The sequence below is a fragment of the Lithobates pipiens genome, unplaced genomic scaffold (assembly GCF_037356315.1).
Source record: "Lithobates pipiens isolate NorthernLeopardFrog02 unplaced genomic scaffold, aLitPip1_a1.2 Scaffold_18, whole genome shotgun sequence".
NCBI classification, from domain to species: Eukaryota; Metazoa; Chordata; class Amphibia; order Anura; family Ranidae; genus Lithobates; species Lithobates pipiens.
This window is the reverse complement of record NW_027507758.1, coordinates 344,345,949-344,358,132: the sequence shown is the minus strand read 5'-3', so window position 1 is coordinate 344,358,132 and position 12,184 is coordinate 344,345,949. Positions and strand designations below refer to the sequence as shown.

General features: G+C 38.9%; 1 protein-coding gene across 8 annotated transcripts in view; it reads left to right on the top strand.

Moving 5' to 3' along the window:
- Positions 1-7,098, top strand: part of FAM135A (family with sequence similarity 135 member A) — a 177,707-nt gene extending 170,609 nt beyond the window's left edge. For all 8 annotated transcript variants that reach the window (XM_077487410.1, XM_077487412.1, XM_077487405.1 and 5 more), the window contains 2 exons: positions 596-709; positions 2,449-7,098. In XM_077487410.1, coding sequence (XP_077343536.1) covers positions 596-709; positions 2,449-2,654 — 320 coding nt within the window. In that variant the 3' untranslated portion in view covers positions 2,655-7,098. The remainder of the gene's footprint in view (positions 1-595; positions 710-2,448) is intronic.
- The last annotated feature ends 5,086 nt before the right edge of the window (positions 7,099-12,184 follow it).

The window sequence follows — 12,184 nt, the reverse complement described above, 5'->3', positions numbered from 1 at the left end:
ACTTTTTAGCATTGCGCCAAGAAAAAGGTTATCACATTACTTAAATTTATACATCTTTTTATTTCATATTCAGGTAAAAAATAGACAAAATGAGCAATGCATATGTCAATAGTAAAATAATTTGAAAAAATACATATCAACGTTGATGTACTGTATATTTCTACATATAGGTAACATTGCACAAATGGACCAATAGGTAAATGTTGGACCATATCTCAAGGGTCTCTTGTATGTTTGGCATAGAGAGATTCCAATTAAAATACATTCTGAGAAGATGTTAATTTTTTGTTTCAAAATGTATAAAGCATGCATCACAGCATACCATGTAAACCATTGCTGCTTGTGAGCTCTCAGTGTAAAAATTTCAGTGAGACTTTGGACAGATATGACTTCTCAGAACAGTATTTGTTAATAAATATGTAGTGTGAGGGCCTACCATCCTATTAAAACATATAAATGGGTAGTCCATTGCACTACAGGCTATGTTTGAAATTAACTTTCGTGGCCAACATTAGACTCCCTTATTTAGTCTATGCTGTATTTAAACATGCTTTAAAAAAAAAACTGTTTGGCTATATAATGTTTTTTTTCTCAGGTTTGGAGCATTTCAGAAATGTGGTACTGGTCAGTTCCCTACAGGATCGATATGTACCCTATCACTCTGCCCGTATTGAAATGTGCAAAACGGCTCTTAAGGACAAACAATCAGGTGGGGAAGCTCACATTGAAGCTGCTTGGTGTCTATATTACAGTAAATTTTATAAAACTGTAGATGCATACTATAGCTTTGCCTAGGTTTTTTTGTTTGTGATTTGAATGTTTAATGTGAAGCCGCGTACACACGGGGGCGGACTGTATGGCCAACTTAGTCCGTCGAAAAACACATTTCAGCGGACAGTCCGCTCGTGTGTGGGCTTCAGCTGACTTTTTCAGCGTGCAGTCTGGCGTACTAAATATTTCGGAATTTCCGTAATACTGTCCGTCATACTTTGGTTTCAGCGGACAATCCGCTCGTCAGTAGGCTAGTTCGACGGACTAAGAATGGCGCATGCTCAAAGGATTTACACGGCGAAAGGTTGCATTGCTGTGTATTGGACTTCCTATTTCTAGTCCCGTCGTACGTGCTGTACACGTCATCTTTCGACGGACTGTTTGTGCATCCGTGTGTGGTCAAGTCCGTTCATTCGAAAGTATGACGGACTGTCCGTCGGGTTGTATGACGGACTAAGTAGGCCATACAATCCGCCCGCGTGTACGCGGCTTAAGCCTGTACTTAGAGTTGTACTCCAGGAATTCAGCTACTTTGTTATAGATTTTTCAGACTTTCTAAAATGTGATGGTTTCTTTGGTGGCATTACTCCTTGTGGACTGTGCTTGTTTGTTTTTTATTATTATTTATAGCTTGCATTTTACTGAGCTTCGGGAGTACAGCTATCACAATACTTTCGGACTCTGACAGGAGAGAACCTACTTTCTCGCACAGCAGCACCAGCTCTGCCCGCCCCTCTTTTGTCCATTTACAGAAGGCATGGGTATTTTGTGAATGGGTTTACATAATACTGAGCACTCTGTGATGGTGTGGGCAGAACAACTCTGCAGCTACTGTATAGCAATAGCTATGTTCACATATTTGTAAATTTAAAGGCATATGTCCACAATGTGGCATGAACCTAGATGCATTTAACCCATAGTAATCCATTTTAGAAAGTGTCTGAATTCCTGAAATTCAGCTTTCACTGATACTCATGCTTTATAGCAAGCACTCCAAAGTGCTTGTCTTATTTATTAGTCTTATTTAAAACACTCCTGCACCACTTAATCTGCCATTCTGTGGCCCAAAAATCCCTTTGAATGTAGGCTTTCTGAAAGTTGATGGTCACATTTTTTTTTTTTAATAATCATATTAAATGAAATATGTTTACTCTAAATCCCAACTCAACGCGGAGTACCCCCCCCCCCCCCCCCTTGGATCACTCTTCACCATCTCAGAAAAAAAAAAAGAAAAATGTTTATGTATTATATTTTTGCAGTTGTTCTCCATGCTCTTCCTCCTTTATTTATTTTATTTCTTCAGTATAACTGCAGATTATGATAACAGCAGTAAGCAGTAAGTAGGGCCAGTTCACACTGCAGTGCAAATCACATGCGATGTCCCTTGCGATTTCGTGTCCGAACTGTCAGTTTGCAGTGCAACATGCGAGCTGAAATGATGTAATTAATAATGTATTGACACTCCCAGCAGTTTGCATATGGCAATATGAACTGCTGTGCGAGTCTGGGTTAGTGGATTTGCAGGGTTCCCGCATTGCACAAGTGTGAACCAACCCTTAAGCAGTGCTGCAAATCAACCAGTTTGTGTTGGGTTTACTTTTGATGTGTATAGGAAACCAAAGTACAGATAGCAAGTGTCCTTTTTATTACAATGAATTAATTTATGGTATTTTGCAGGGCCGGTGTATGCTGAGATGATCCAAAATATCCTTCTACCAGTTCTGCAGAACAATGACTGTAATTTAGTGCGATATGATGTAATTCACGCTTTGCCCAATACAGCCAATTCTCTCATTGGACGTGCAGCACACATTGCAGTTCTTGACTCTGAAGTATTTTTGGAAAAATTCTTTCTGGTCGCTGGCCTCAGATATTTCCAGTAGAAGGAAGGACTTTGCCAGATGCTTATGTAATACCTCATTAACAATAAATCTCAAACTATGTGGTATTAAAGTGTTAGCTGCCATTGTATTTTGAGCTATATTTATATATTGTTCACTTTTTCCTCTCCTTTCCTTTTCTTTACTGGAAGATCATTTATATCATCCAATTTGAAATACGTTAGTGGTTTATTAATTTATATTTATAGACGTCAACACACCTCTACAAATTTAAATGGAAATCGGTTTACCATTTCGGAATAGATTACAATAAATTTGTCAGGGCATGGTTAATTGTTTTCACATAGTCTAGAATTTTTCTTTTTATGCAGGCTGCTCTGTACCATGAATCTGGTGGAGTTTAACCATCAGTGCAAAATGGATTTGCTTAACGATGTTATGTCCGATACAAGCAGGCTGATATGTGAGGTCAGCTGGACTGACCATGGCTTCTTCCATCCATTTGTCTCAAAATAGCTGTGGAGGGCATGGTGTGATGTTCCTTCCCTTATATTATACATTCTATCTTTGTATACACTGAAACGTGTTACTTTGATCAATGTAGATGGCAAGAACCAAGCCTTGATGCCGAAGACCTTTTTCAAAGCCACGTTTTATGTTTTTCAGTGGAGATGTTTAAGTTGAAGACGCATGACAGTACAGAGTGGCTTTCATTTACCAAAGTTACCTAAATGCTTTTACTGGAAGTAGGTTAAGGGTTTAATTAAGCTTACGTGACCTCTTTCAGGTATCTTTTGTTCTTTAATGATGGAGAATCTCACTCATTTCACTTTGTATGTAAATGATGCATATTCTTCATTGGCGAAATGAACAACAGTTATACAGACCTTTTATATTTTCTTTTATAGTGAATTATTTTATGACAGTGTTGCAGCAATGAAGAAATCACTTACTTTTTAATTCCATAGGATTTCCAGCAGTTGGGCACCTGCTGTTTAATTATCCAGGTATAAAGCAGAAGGCTACATTGATATCTTCACACAACTCTGTGCCTGGACAGTTCATAAAGTTTTTTCTGAGTGCTGCAGAGTAAATTTAGCATTATATTGTAATCTAAGTCTGGACACTGGCAAGACTGGTGAAAATGTGCTTCTTTATCTAACGTGATCTAAGTGAACTGCTGCATGTCCAAGCATGTTTTTCTTGGGGACAGAGTTAGTCAGGGTTTATATTACACATGCTATATGATCATTTTATGATAAAGAACACAAAAATGAAACCGACATCATGGTCAAGAGCATGCAATCAATATCAATCATTTATTATGATATAATAATTTTTGTAGCACAATGCTGATTTTTACCAAATAACCATGCATTGTACAAAACAATATTGCCTATTGGCCTTTATTAAATTAGTGGGGGGGGGGGGGGTTATTTTTATTTTTAACCTTGGATTCCTATTATGCTCCACACAGTTCATAAACCATATTGGACAAAGAATGGTACATATTTATTTTACATCACAGACAAAACTCTATGATCTCGGTAAATCCCAAAAACGTTGGTTGGGCCAAGTGTAGTGATTTTGCTGCCAAAACTGTAAAGCCAGCTTAAAGAAATATTGGAGCTGTCATTGCCAACTTACTTTGAACATGCTATCAACCTGAATAGAATACATTAGGTTAGGTATTTGATTTAGAAAACCAATTTAGTTCAGTTATAAAAGCAGTGAACATGACCTGGCCCAAAAGGATTATATAGGTAACCATATTACTGAAGTGCAGGGACCATGGTTGCACTTACCTTTGTTAGGCTTTAAACAGATCCCAGAAAGCTCCTTGGATTCTAAGCTAAGGCAAATTGTGATAAAACATACAGATGCTAAAGTCTGCTCCTAGCATTCAGTTATCAAATACCAGTGCCTCTACTGCCTACTAGGCAGAATTACAGGGGACAGACTTGGTGACAGGTTGAGGGCCTCTTTATAGTTTTTGCCCTGGGTTTCAAGAGGACTTCACAGGAATACAAGAATCCTACTAGCACTGTTGCAGACACCGCAAAGTGCCTCCACTTTAGCACTGTTACCTTTTAAGTGCCAGTCTTGGTTTTTATAACTTGACCTTAAAGATAAGTTTCTAAATCAAATACTTGAATTAATTTATTAAAAGACTTATATTATTGATATAGCTCTTAAATGTCTCCTAACATAAGGGGCCCAACCTGAACAGCTTTCAGTTGCAAGTTTCTTCTTTTATAAAAATGTGATATTGAGCATAATTTTTTAATTTTTTTATTGATTGGATTACTTTAGAATAAAGCCCCTTAAGCTTATCACAGTACTTTATCGCCAGTGGTGACAGAATAGAGACACTGGTGGCACGTTGTAAAGTAACCCATGGAACTAAGACCCTGTATCTTCATTACTGCTTCCTTAAAGGGCACCTATCCTGTAGGTTTTCACAGTTGTTTTTGAATGTTTATTTTCTTTTCCTTTGGCAACATCCAAGGCAATACCAGCTTCACTTTTTTGCCCTATATGATTTGAACTTCATCAATATAATAAACTAGTGGGTACTTTTTGTCATCACAAGATCCTTTTCTGTAATGGTACCATATTACAGTACCTTTTCTGAAAATTAATACAGAGAACTTTTTAATTCCACACTGAGTGCAAATAATTTGTAAGGACAAAATATTTTACTTTTGGGTAATGTTTTTGGACCTCAAACTGGAAAAACCTAGCTGCTACATTTTTCAGTGATGCTGGGCAATCTGAAAATATCATTGTAATATCCTTATTTTGTTTGGTCATGTAACTGTGGAGATTTTATTTATTCATGACCTTACTTTAATGTGAACCTGTTGCTAGTCACAGTAAATGCAGATGTTATGGGAGTTGATCCACCATTTTTACATATCAGTAGGAACTACTGACATCGCTTATGCATGTGGCACATTGCACCTTGGTGATGTTTGTAGTTTCTACTGAATTGTTAGGCAAAATATTGCTTAAAGTCTGCCAAATGGCTTAGGTTTTGACGATTGACAAGTACTCGTTAAGTACTGGAATGCCAAATTACTGGTGGTTTTTGCATTTCTTATAACTGTTGCCTTTCCAACCATCTTCGCCAAAACCCTCCACATAGTATCATCTTCTGGTCTATCCTCCAGAACATCCAACATTACTGCAATACTCCCCCATGTTTGTCATAGAGAAGTTATATTAACATGTAAAGCATTGTAAATATTCAGAATGTGCGTGGAACAATAATAGCCTGTTTGGTGATTGGATAAAATGTTTTTTTTTCATATTGAAGAATGTTCAAGGTCTGTAGACTCTCACTATTGGTGCTTAATAGCTCTGAAGAACAATATTTTCATGCTAATGTTTTGGGATTTATGCACTGACGAAAAAAGCTGTGTACTTTGAACTGTAATTATTGGACTTTTTTTGTCTAAATATAAATATGTGTAAAATGAATGCATGTTTCTAAGTATCATTCTGTTACTGCTTTTGGTTTTAATGGATGCCTAAATAAAAAAAAAATTGATATATTTTCTTTTCCAAATCTTGATCATTTTCAGGATTCCACTTATTGGGAATAAAATGGAGAACCTGCCATTGATATATTTTTTACATTTCTTGTATGATTTAATGTATTCTTGCTTGTAGGGGTGGCAAAAAATTGTGAACTGAACACATAGTCTGTAAAGTAAAGTCTATCAATTCATAAAAATAGTGACCAACTCACTGAGGCAAGTGTTTCTTCAGAAATGTTACCAGTGTCTAGTGACCCATAGCTTAGGGAACAACATGTCTGCCATTATTGGGAGGACAGATACACTTAATAGTTCCTGGCTTTGAGCGGATGCTGTGAGCCTACACTTGATCTGTTAACAAAACTGGGGTTAAAGCATCATTATAATGTTTCTCCCTTAAAATCATTGTATATTTTAATCCATGGAACATTCTAAAAGTGAAAAAGTGGCTGCAGTACTTTTAATACGGGACTATGGCAGACAGAGAACCCACTGATATGGCATGGAGAATTCCTAAGCAGAGACTGGGAATTACATTAAGTGTCATTCTCATTATCCATATTGCCAAAATAAACTGCAGAGATCTAAAGAAAGGAGCTGGCTTCTGAAAACTCTTGCTGCATTGAAAATGTTCAGTTTTGACCCATTTACTTCTGTGTCTCGGCTGTCTCCCCATTCTTATTTGTTTTAAATACAAAGTGCAAACTTTAGCAAGCCTTTGTCCTGTGGAGTCAATGGATAGGTTTTAATTGTCCTGTTTGTGTTTTAACATTGTTTTGTAATTATTTAAATGCATTTGTATGTTTTCTAACATTTTGGAGATGATTTTTGAAGTTGAGCATAGCGGTATAACGCTCTTATGGTTTACTATGATTGGAAAAGTGAAATCATTAGTTTCAGTCTCATAGAGATTCAATCATCCCAATAAAATATTTCACTTTTTACCTGTGGTTGTTTATTTAATTAAGAATATATCCTATTTCTTGCCTTTAATTCGGTTTAAACCATCATAGAGTTCTACTCCATTAATTCCAGCAGCTACATCAATAGTTCTGTGCTCTGAGTCTGGCTAGGGTCTTTCCCGAGTGATCTCCATCCAAAGTGAATCAATATGGAAATATGTCTGTTGCAGAAGGAAAAGACCTTGGCCCTGTTTGGCAATCCAACGTTCTGTGCCACATCCCTAATTGTACACCAAAAATAAATATATATTTGTAATATGCAAGAAAAATTACTTTTTAACCATAGCAAGCACTTCTTACCACCATGCTGTTTTTTATTATTAAAAATAAAACCTGCATTTATATTTCAGAAAAAGTATTGCTACAAGGTCCCCTGAGGTATTATCAATATTGATGGGTTTCTACCAAGCTCAGTAAAAGCACATTGAAGGTTTTAAATGTAAAATGTTTTAAATATTTAAAAGGAATTAATATAAGTAAAATATCTATTTAGAGAAACCCACTGAGTTACAAAACCTATGCCACATGGCTGATGACAAAAGAAGTGTTGCACTTTTGTAAATGGGATCATAATTTACATGGGCACTTTTTTTTATACACTTAAAAAAAAATGCACTGAGTGTTGTTTCCATCTATATTAGCAACATCAATCAATCCAAATGCAGTTTCAGTAAAATAGCAATCCTGTCTGAGGGGAAGAAAACAAAACAGACTTTCTCAGTTAACAATGAAAAGGCAATGCAGACCAACGTAATGTATAGCAGTCAATTCACTCTATTGAAATCAGATTAGTATGGATGCAGACTGGTTGCCATACATATAACAATTTTCTCCACGCAGTATTTTTTATGAATATGCTTGTTATGTCATGAGGTCATGTCTGTGTACCGTTATTGGGGGGGGGTGGGGGGGTGCCTTATTTGTTCCTATAACAATTGTTATAGGGATAGAATAGGACAGGAAATCCAACATTTTTCAGTTTGCCACCTAAACAGGAGCTGAGTGAGAATCTTCCAATGTGGACACGTTTCTTTAGGAACATTATTAGAGATATCAATTTTGATAATATCTGTATTAGAGCGAAATTCCCCTCACTTCTTGTTGCATCTTTGGGGCAGCAAAAAAAAAAAAATCTCCCCAATGGGGCCCAGATAACAACAAAACAATATACAAGGCTTTAAAATGAAACTTGTACAGGAACTGTAACTGAGCACCACACACTATATTAAATACATTTTTAATATTCAAAGCAAACTTACACATGTCTCCATGCTTTCGTTTGTTGAGTAATCGTGTTGGAAAATGGCCCCCTAGCAATTCTAGCCATGGCCATCTTGAGTAAGGGCAGCTGATTCATATCCAGTTTACTTCCTCGTGACCATCTGCCCTTAGGCCATGCATGCAGATAGCAGGGTGTGCTTAGCTGGGAAACCCCTTCCCCAGATGAAAAGAAACGCCCATAAAGACTCCTGGGATGTATGACATTATTTTGGCCTAAGCGAGAAACCAACTGAAGAAATGTAAAAAATAAATAAAACAAGTAAATGTAATAAACGGTCTTATTTATTTACTAGTGCTAGCAGCATTAAAAACAGTTGAAGGATAATTTCACTTTAAAAAAATATAATTTTCTTTTTTTTTTTGGAGGTAAAAAAATGCATTTATTCATTTTTGTTGCAGAAGCCTGGAAAGCAATGCACCAGCGATCAGCAGATCACTGATACCATGCAGGTCTCCTGCAGACTGTCAGTGTATCGGCTTGCCTGTACATACCTTACGGGTAAGCGATACTCCTTTACAAGAACACTCAATGAACTACCGTGATGCTCCACAACGCTAGGGTAGTTAATTGAGAACTACAAGCCAACAGCCGCTAAAGATGTCCAGACTTGCAGTTCAGTCAGACACATGGAGCTGTGCGCAGCTGGCAGTGGCACCAGCAGTGGGAACATGGTACGTGTTCCAACCCTAAAATCAGGGAGATCATGTGATATGTTCCCAAAGGTGAACTAATCCTTTAATGGTATTTGAGAGGGTAAAATTCTGCTTTAACCTTGCCTACCAATTTTATCACTGTTAAGTGTACGTATTGCAATGTTAAAACTTTGCACAATTCTTGAGGCATCTGATCAGGGGACATGCCTACTATGCTACAGAGTTTTCTCCTAGACTGAAGGAAGCTATCACAATGCTTATTTTAATGTTGTACATTCTTCTCTAGCACAGGAGCAGGCACAGTCTGCTCACCCAAAGGTATCCAATATGAGGTCTCACAAATTCCCAAAACAAACCGATGTGCAAGACTCTGTGTATAAGATGTTGGAGACTCTCCTTAATGTGATACTAATCATACACTCGACCTTTTGGCTAAGATCAAGTGTAGTATCTGTTCTTATCAGTTGCCAAAGGAGGCGCTGTTCCATCCCTATTCGAGAGGGTTTGGTCAGCACTCTCTGATGTCGTAATTAGCATCCGGAAAGGACGGTTTCGGTAGGGACCACATCGTGCCGCCCGACAGTAAACTGGGGGCCGATGCATGGTCGAGTCAGCCGTCTGGAAGGGTCCTCCTGGTGAGGATGGGTGCTGCTATTGGTCTGACCCAGAGGGTCGAGTACCTGGCCTTCTGGCCTGGATTGGGGTAGTTCTAGCCCTGGACAGTCTTTCGGGAATTGAAACACTTGCTCCTCCTTGATGGGTGGGTAGGAGCAGTCAGTACTTCCCGAACGTAATTAGGTAGGAGTGAGGGGAGCGACGGTGGAGCCTGATGGCAAAGGGCTCTCACCAAGCTTCCTGATCTTCATGCCTTCCTGCCTGGGGTGGGGGCTGCTGTGGTCCGGACCGTGGGTCAGGGCGGTCTTGAAAGCCTTTGGAGTATGTGCACCTGGAGTGGCAGTCCAGGGGTGCCTAAAAGTCACTGTGAGTGAGGGTCACATTGATTTTGGGCACCAAGGTCACTGCACCAATAGCACGCTTTTTTAGCACCTGCCTCTTGTGCCTGGAAACTTGAGATTGTCCATGGCAACCAAAAAGTGTCCCTTTACATCAAAAGTGGTTTTAGACCAGCTAGAAAAACAGAGATAATAAATTTGGATCACTTGCAGAATTGAGTGATAGTGATTTGTGGGGAGATCCGTCATCAAACACTGAAAAGTAATGACAGCAACAATTTTGCAACTGAGCAAATTTCAGTGTTTTTGATTTGATTACATTATTGAATACATTTTATTATTAGTATTTGTTATTTATTATATTATAATTTATGATTTCGTGTTTCAAACTTTATCATACCCGGGACGTCTACTAGACTCTGGTTTGAACAGATTTAAGTGTGTTATTGCTATGAATTACAGGCCTACAATATAAAACGCCAAATTTCTATGCAAACCATTGTACCGCTTTGAGCATCAAAAATCTGACATAATCATACCGCCAGGGAGGTTAAAGCGGTGTTGCAGCTGAAAAAAAAATTAAAAGTCCGCAGCTACAAACACTGTAGCTGCTGACTTTTAATAAGGACACTTACCTGTCCAGGGAGCCCAAGATGATGTCCTTGGAGACGAAAAGCGTCGGAAAGGACTCCACTGCTGCCATTTGTTTAAAAAAGCGCTGACTTTAACCTGCTAAATGTAAGTTTTCTTACTACATTAAATGTATTGTGTACTTAAACGGAATTACGCTATGTGGCCCTTTCTTGTTCTCCCCCTTTTTATTTACTGCATCTACGGACATTTGATTATTGTCCTCTATGACAGTGGCCATCAACCCTGTCCTCCTAACAGGCCAGGTTTTCTGTATTACTTTGGGGAGATGCAGACTAGAATGCTGCAATCACTGAGCTGTGATGTATTTCAGTTATCTTGCAAACCTGGCCTGTTGGTGGGCCCTGAGGACAGGGTTGATGACCACTGCTCTATGAGATACATCTATACAGCCAGCTACTATTTTGAGGATAGCTGGGCATACCTGTTTCAGCCATCTGAGGATTCAAGTGTTCATCCCATCGGTTGTTCATATGTGGGTTCAAATGTTCTGGTAAGCCTCCTAGCTTTCGGTGGTGGTACCTCTCACTTCAACTATACATCCTGTTCACCGTTGGGCTATTCACATGAAGTTTTGAACAATATTTTTTAATTAACATGGAACTTTGAATCACATTGTGAATACTTAATCACTTTGGACTTTTTTGTTATGGTATTTGTTACTGGTCACAGTGTTTACCACTTTGCATATGTTTTTCTAATTTTTAGTGTAGCATTTAAGTATAGCACCTGTTTTTCATTATATGTGTTAAGTCATGTTTCTTTATAAGCGCTACACTATTTGTTTTCTTCTATCCAGGGAGCCTGCAATGTTGGCTCGGGTGCAGGCACCGCCTGCAGGTTTCCCCGCCAGTTTCCTAATGTGCATGCGCGAGTCGTGCTGCGCTTTCTGAATGGACCGTTGCCTTCTGGGACACACACAGGTCCCAGAAGGCAGCGGGGTGAAAATGAAAATGACGCTGAGGTAGGAAGTACACTCAGTACTTCAGATAAGGCAAAAAAATAAAATAAAATCATTATCCAAAAATGAGTTGTGGAGGGTGGACATTCCTTTAAGAAGTTGTAAAATAGGGTGGAACTCCACGTTAAAGAGGAGTTCCCGTTAAAAAAAAAAAAAATTAAGAGTCAGCAGCTACAAATACTGCAGCTGCTGACTTTTAATAATTGGACACTTACCTGTCCCAGGGTCCAGCGATGCGGGGGAACGAAGCCCCGCTCTCTAACTGTGGGCATGCGGGAGCGGTGCCGTGATTGGCAGTGCAGTCATCTGGGTCCTTTCACGTGTCCCAGATGTGGTAAAATTTCATGCGACTCCATGAAATTTCCTCACCCCGTCACTTCCGGTGAGGCTCCGTCACTCTAACAGCTGACGGCGGGCCTTTACTGCGCATGCACCAAGTCCGTGATCTGAACGGCGCATGCGCAAGATCGTAAGTTCAGCGGTGGTTAAAAATTATAGACAGAGAAATGCTGGTGGGCGGGCGGAGCTGAACAGATGCTCAGGACGTCAGCAGCAGCCCCGCCCACCC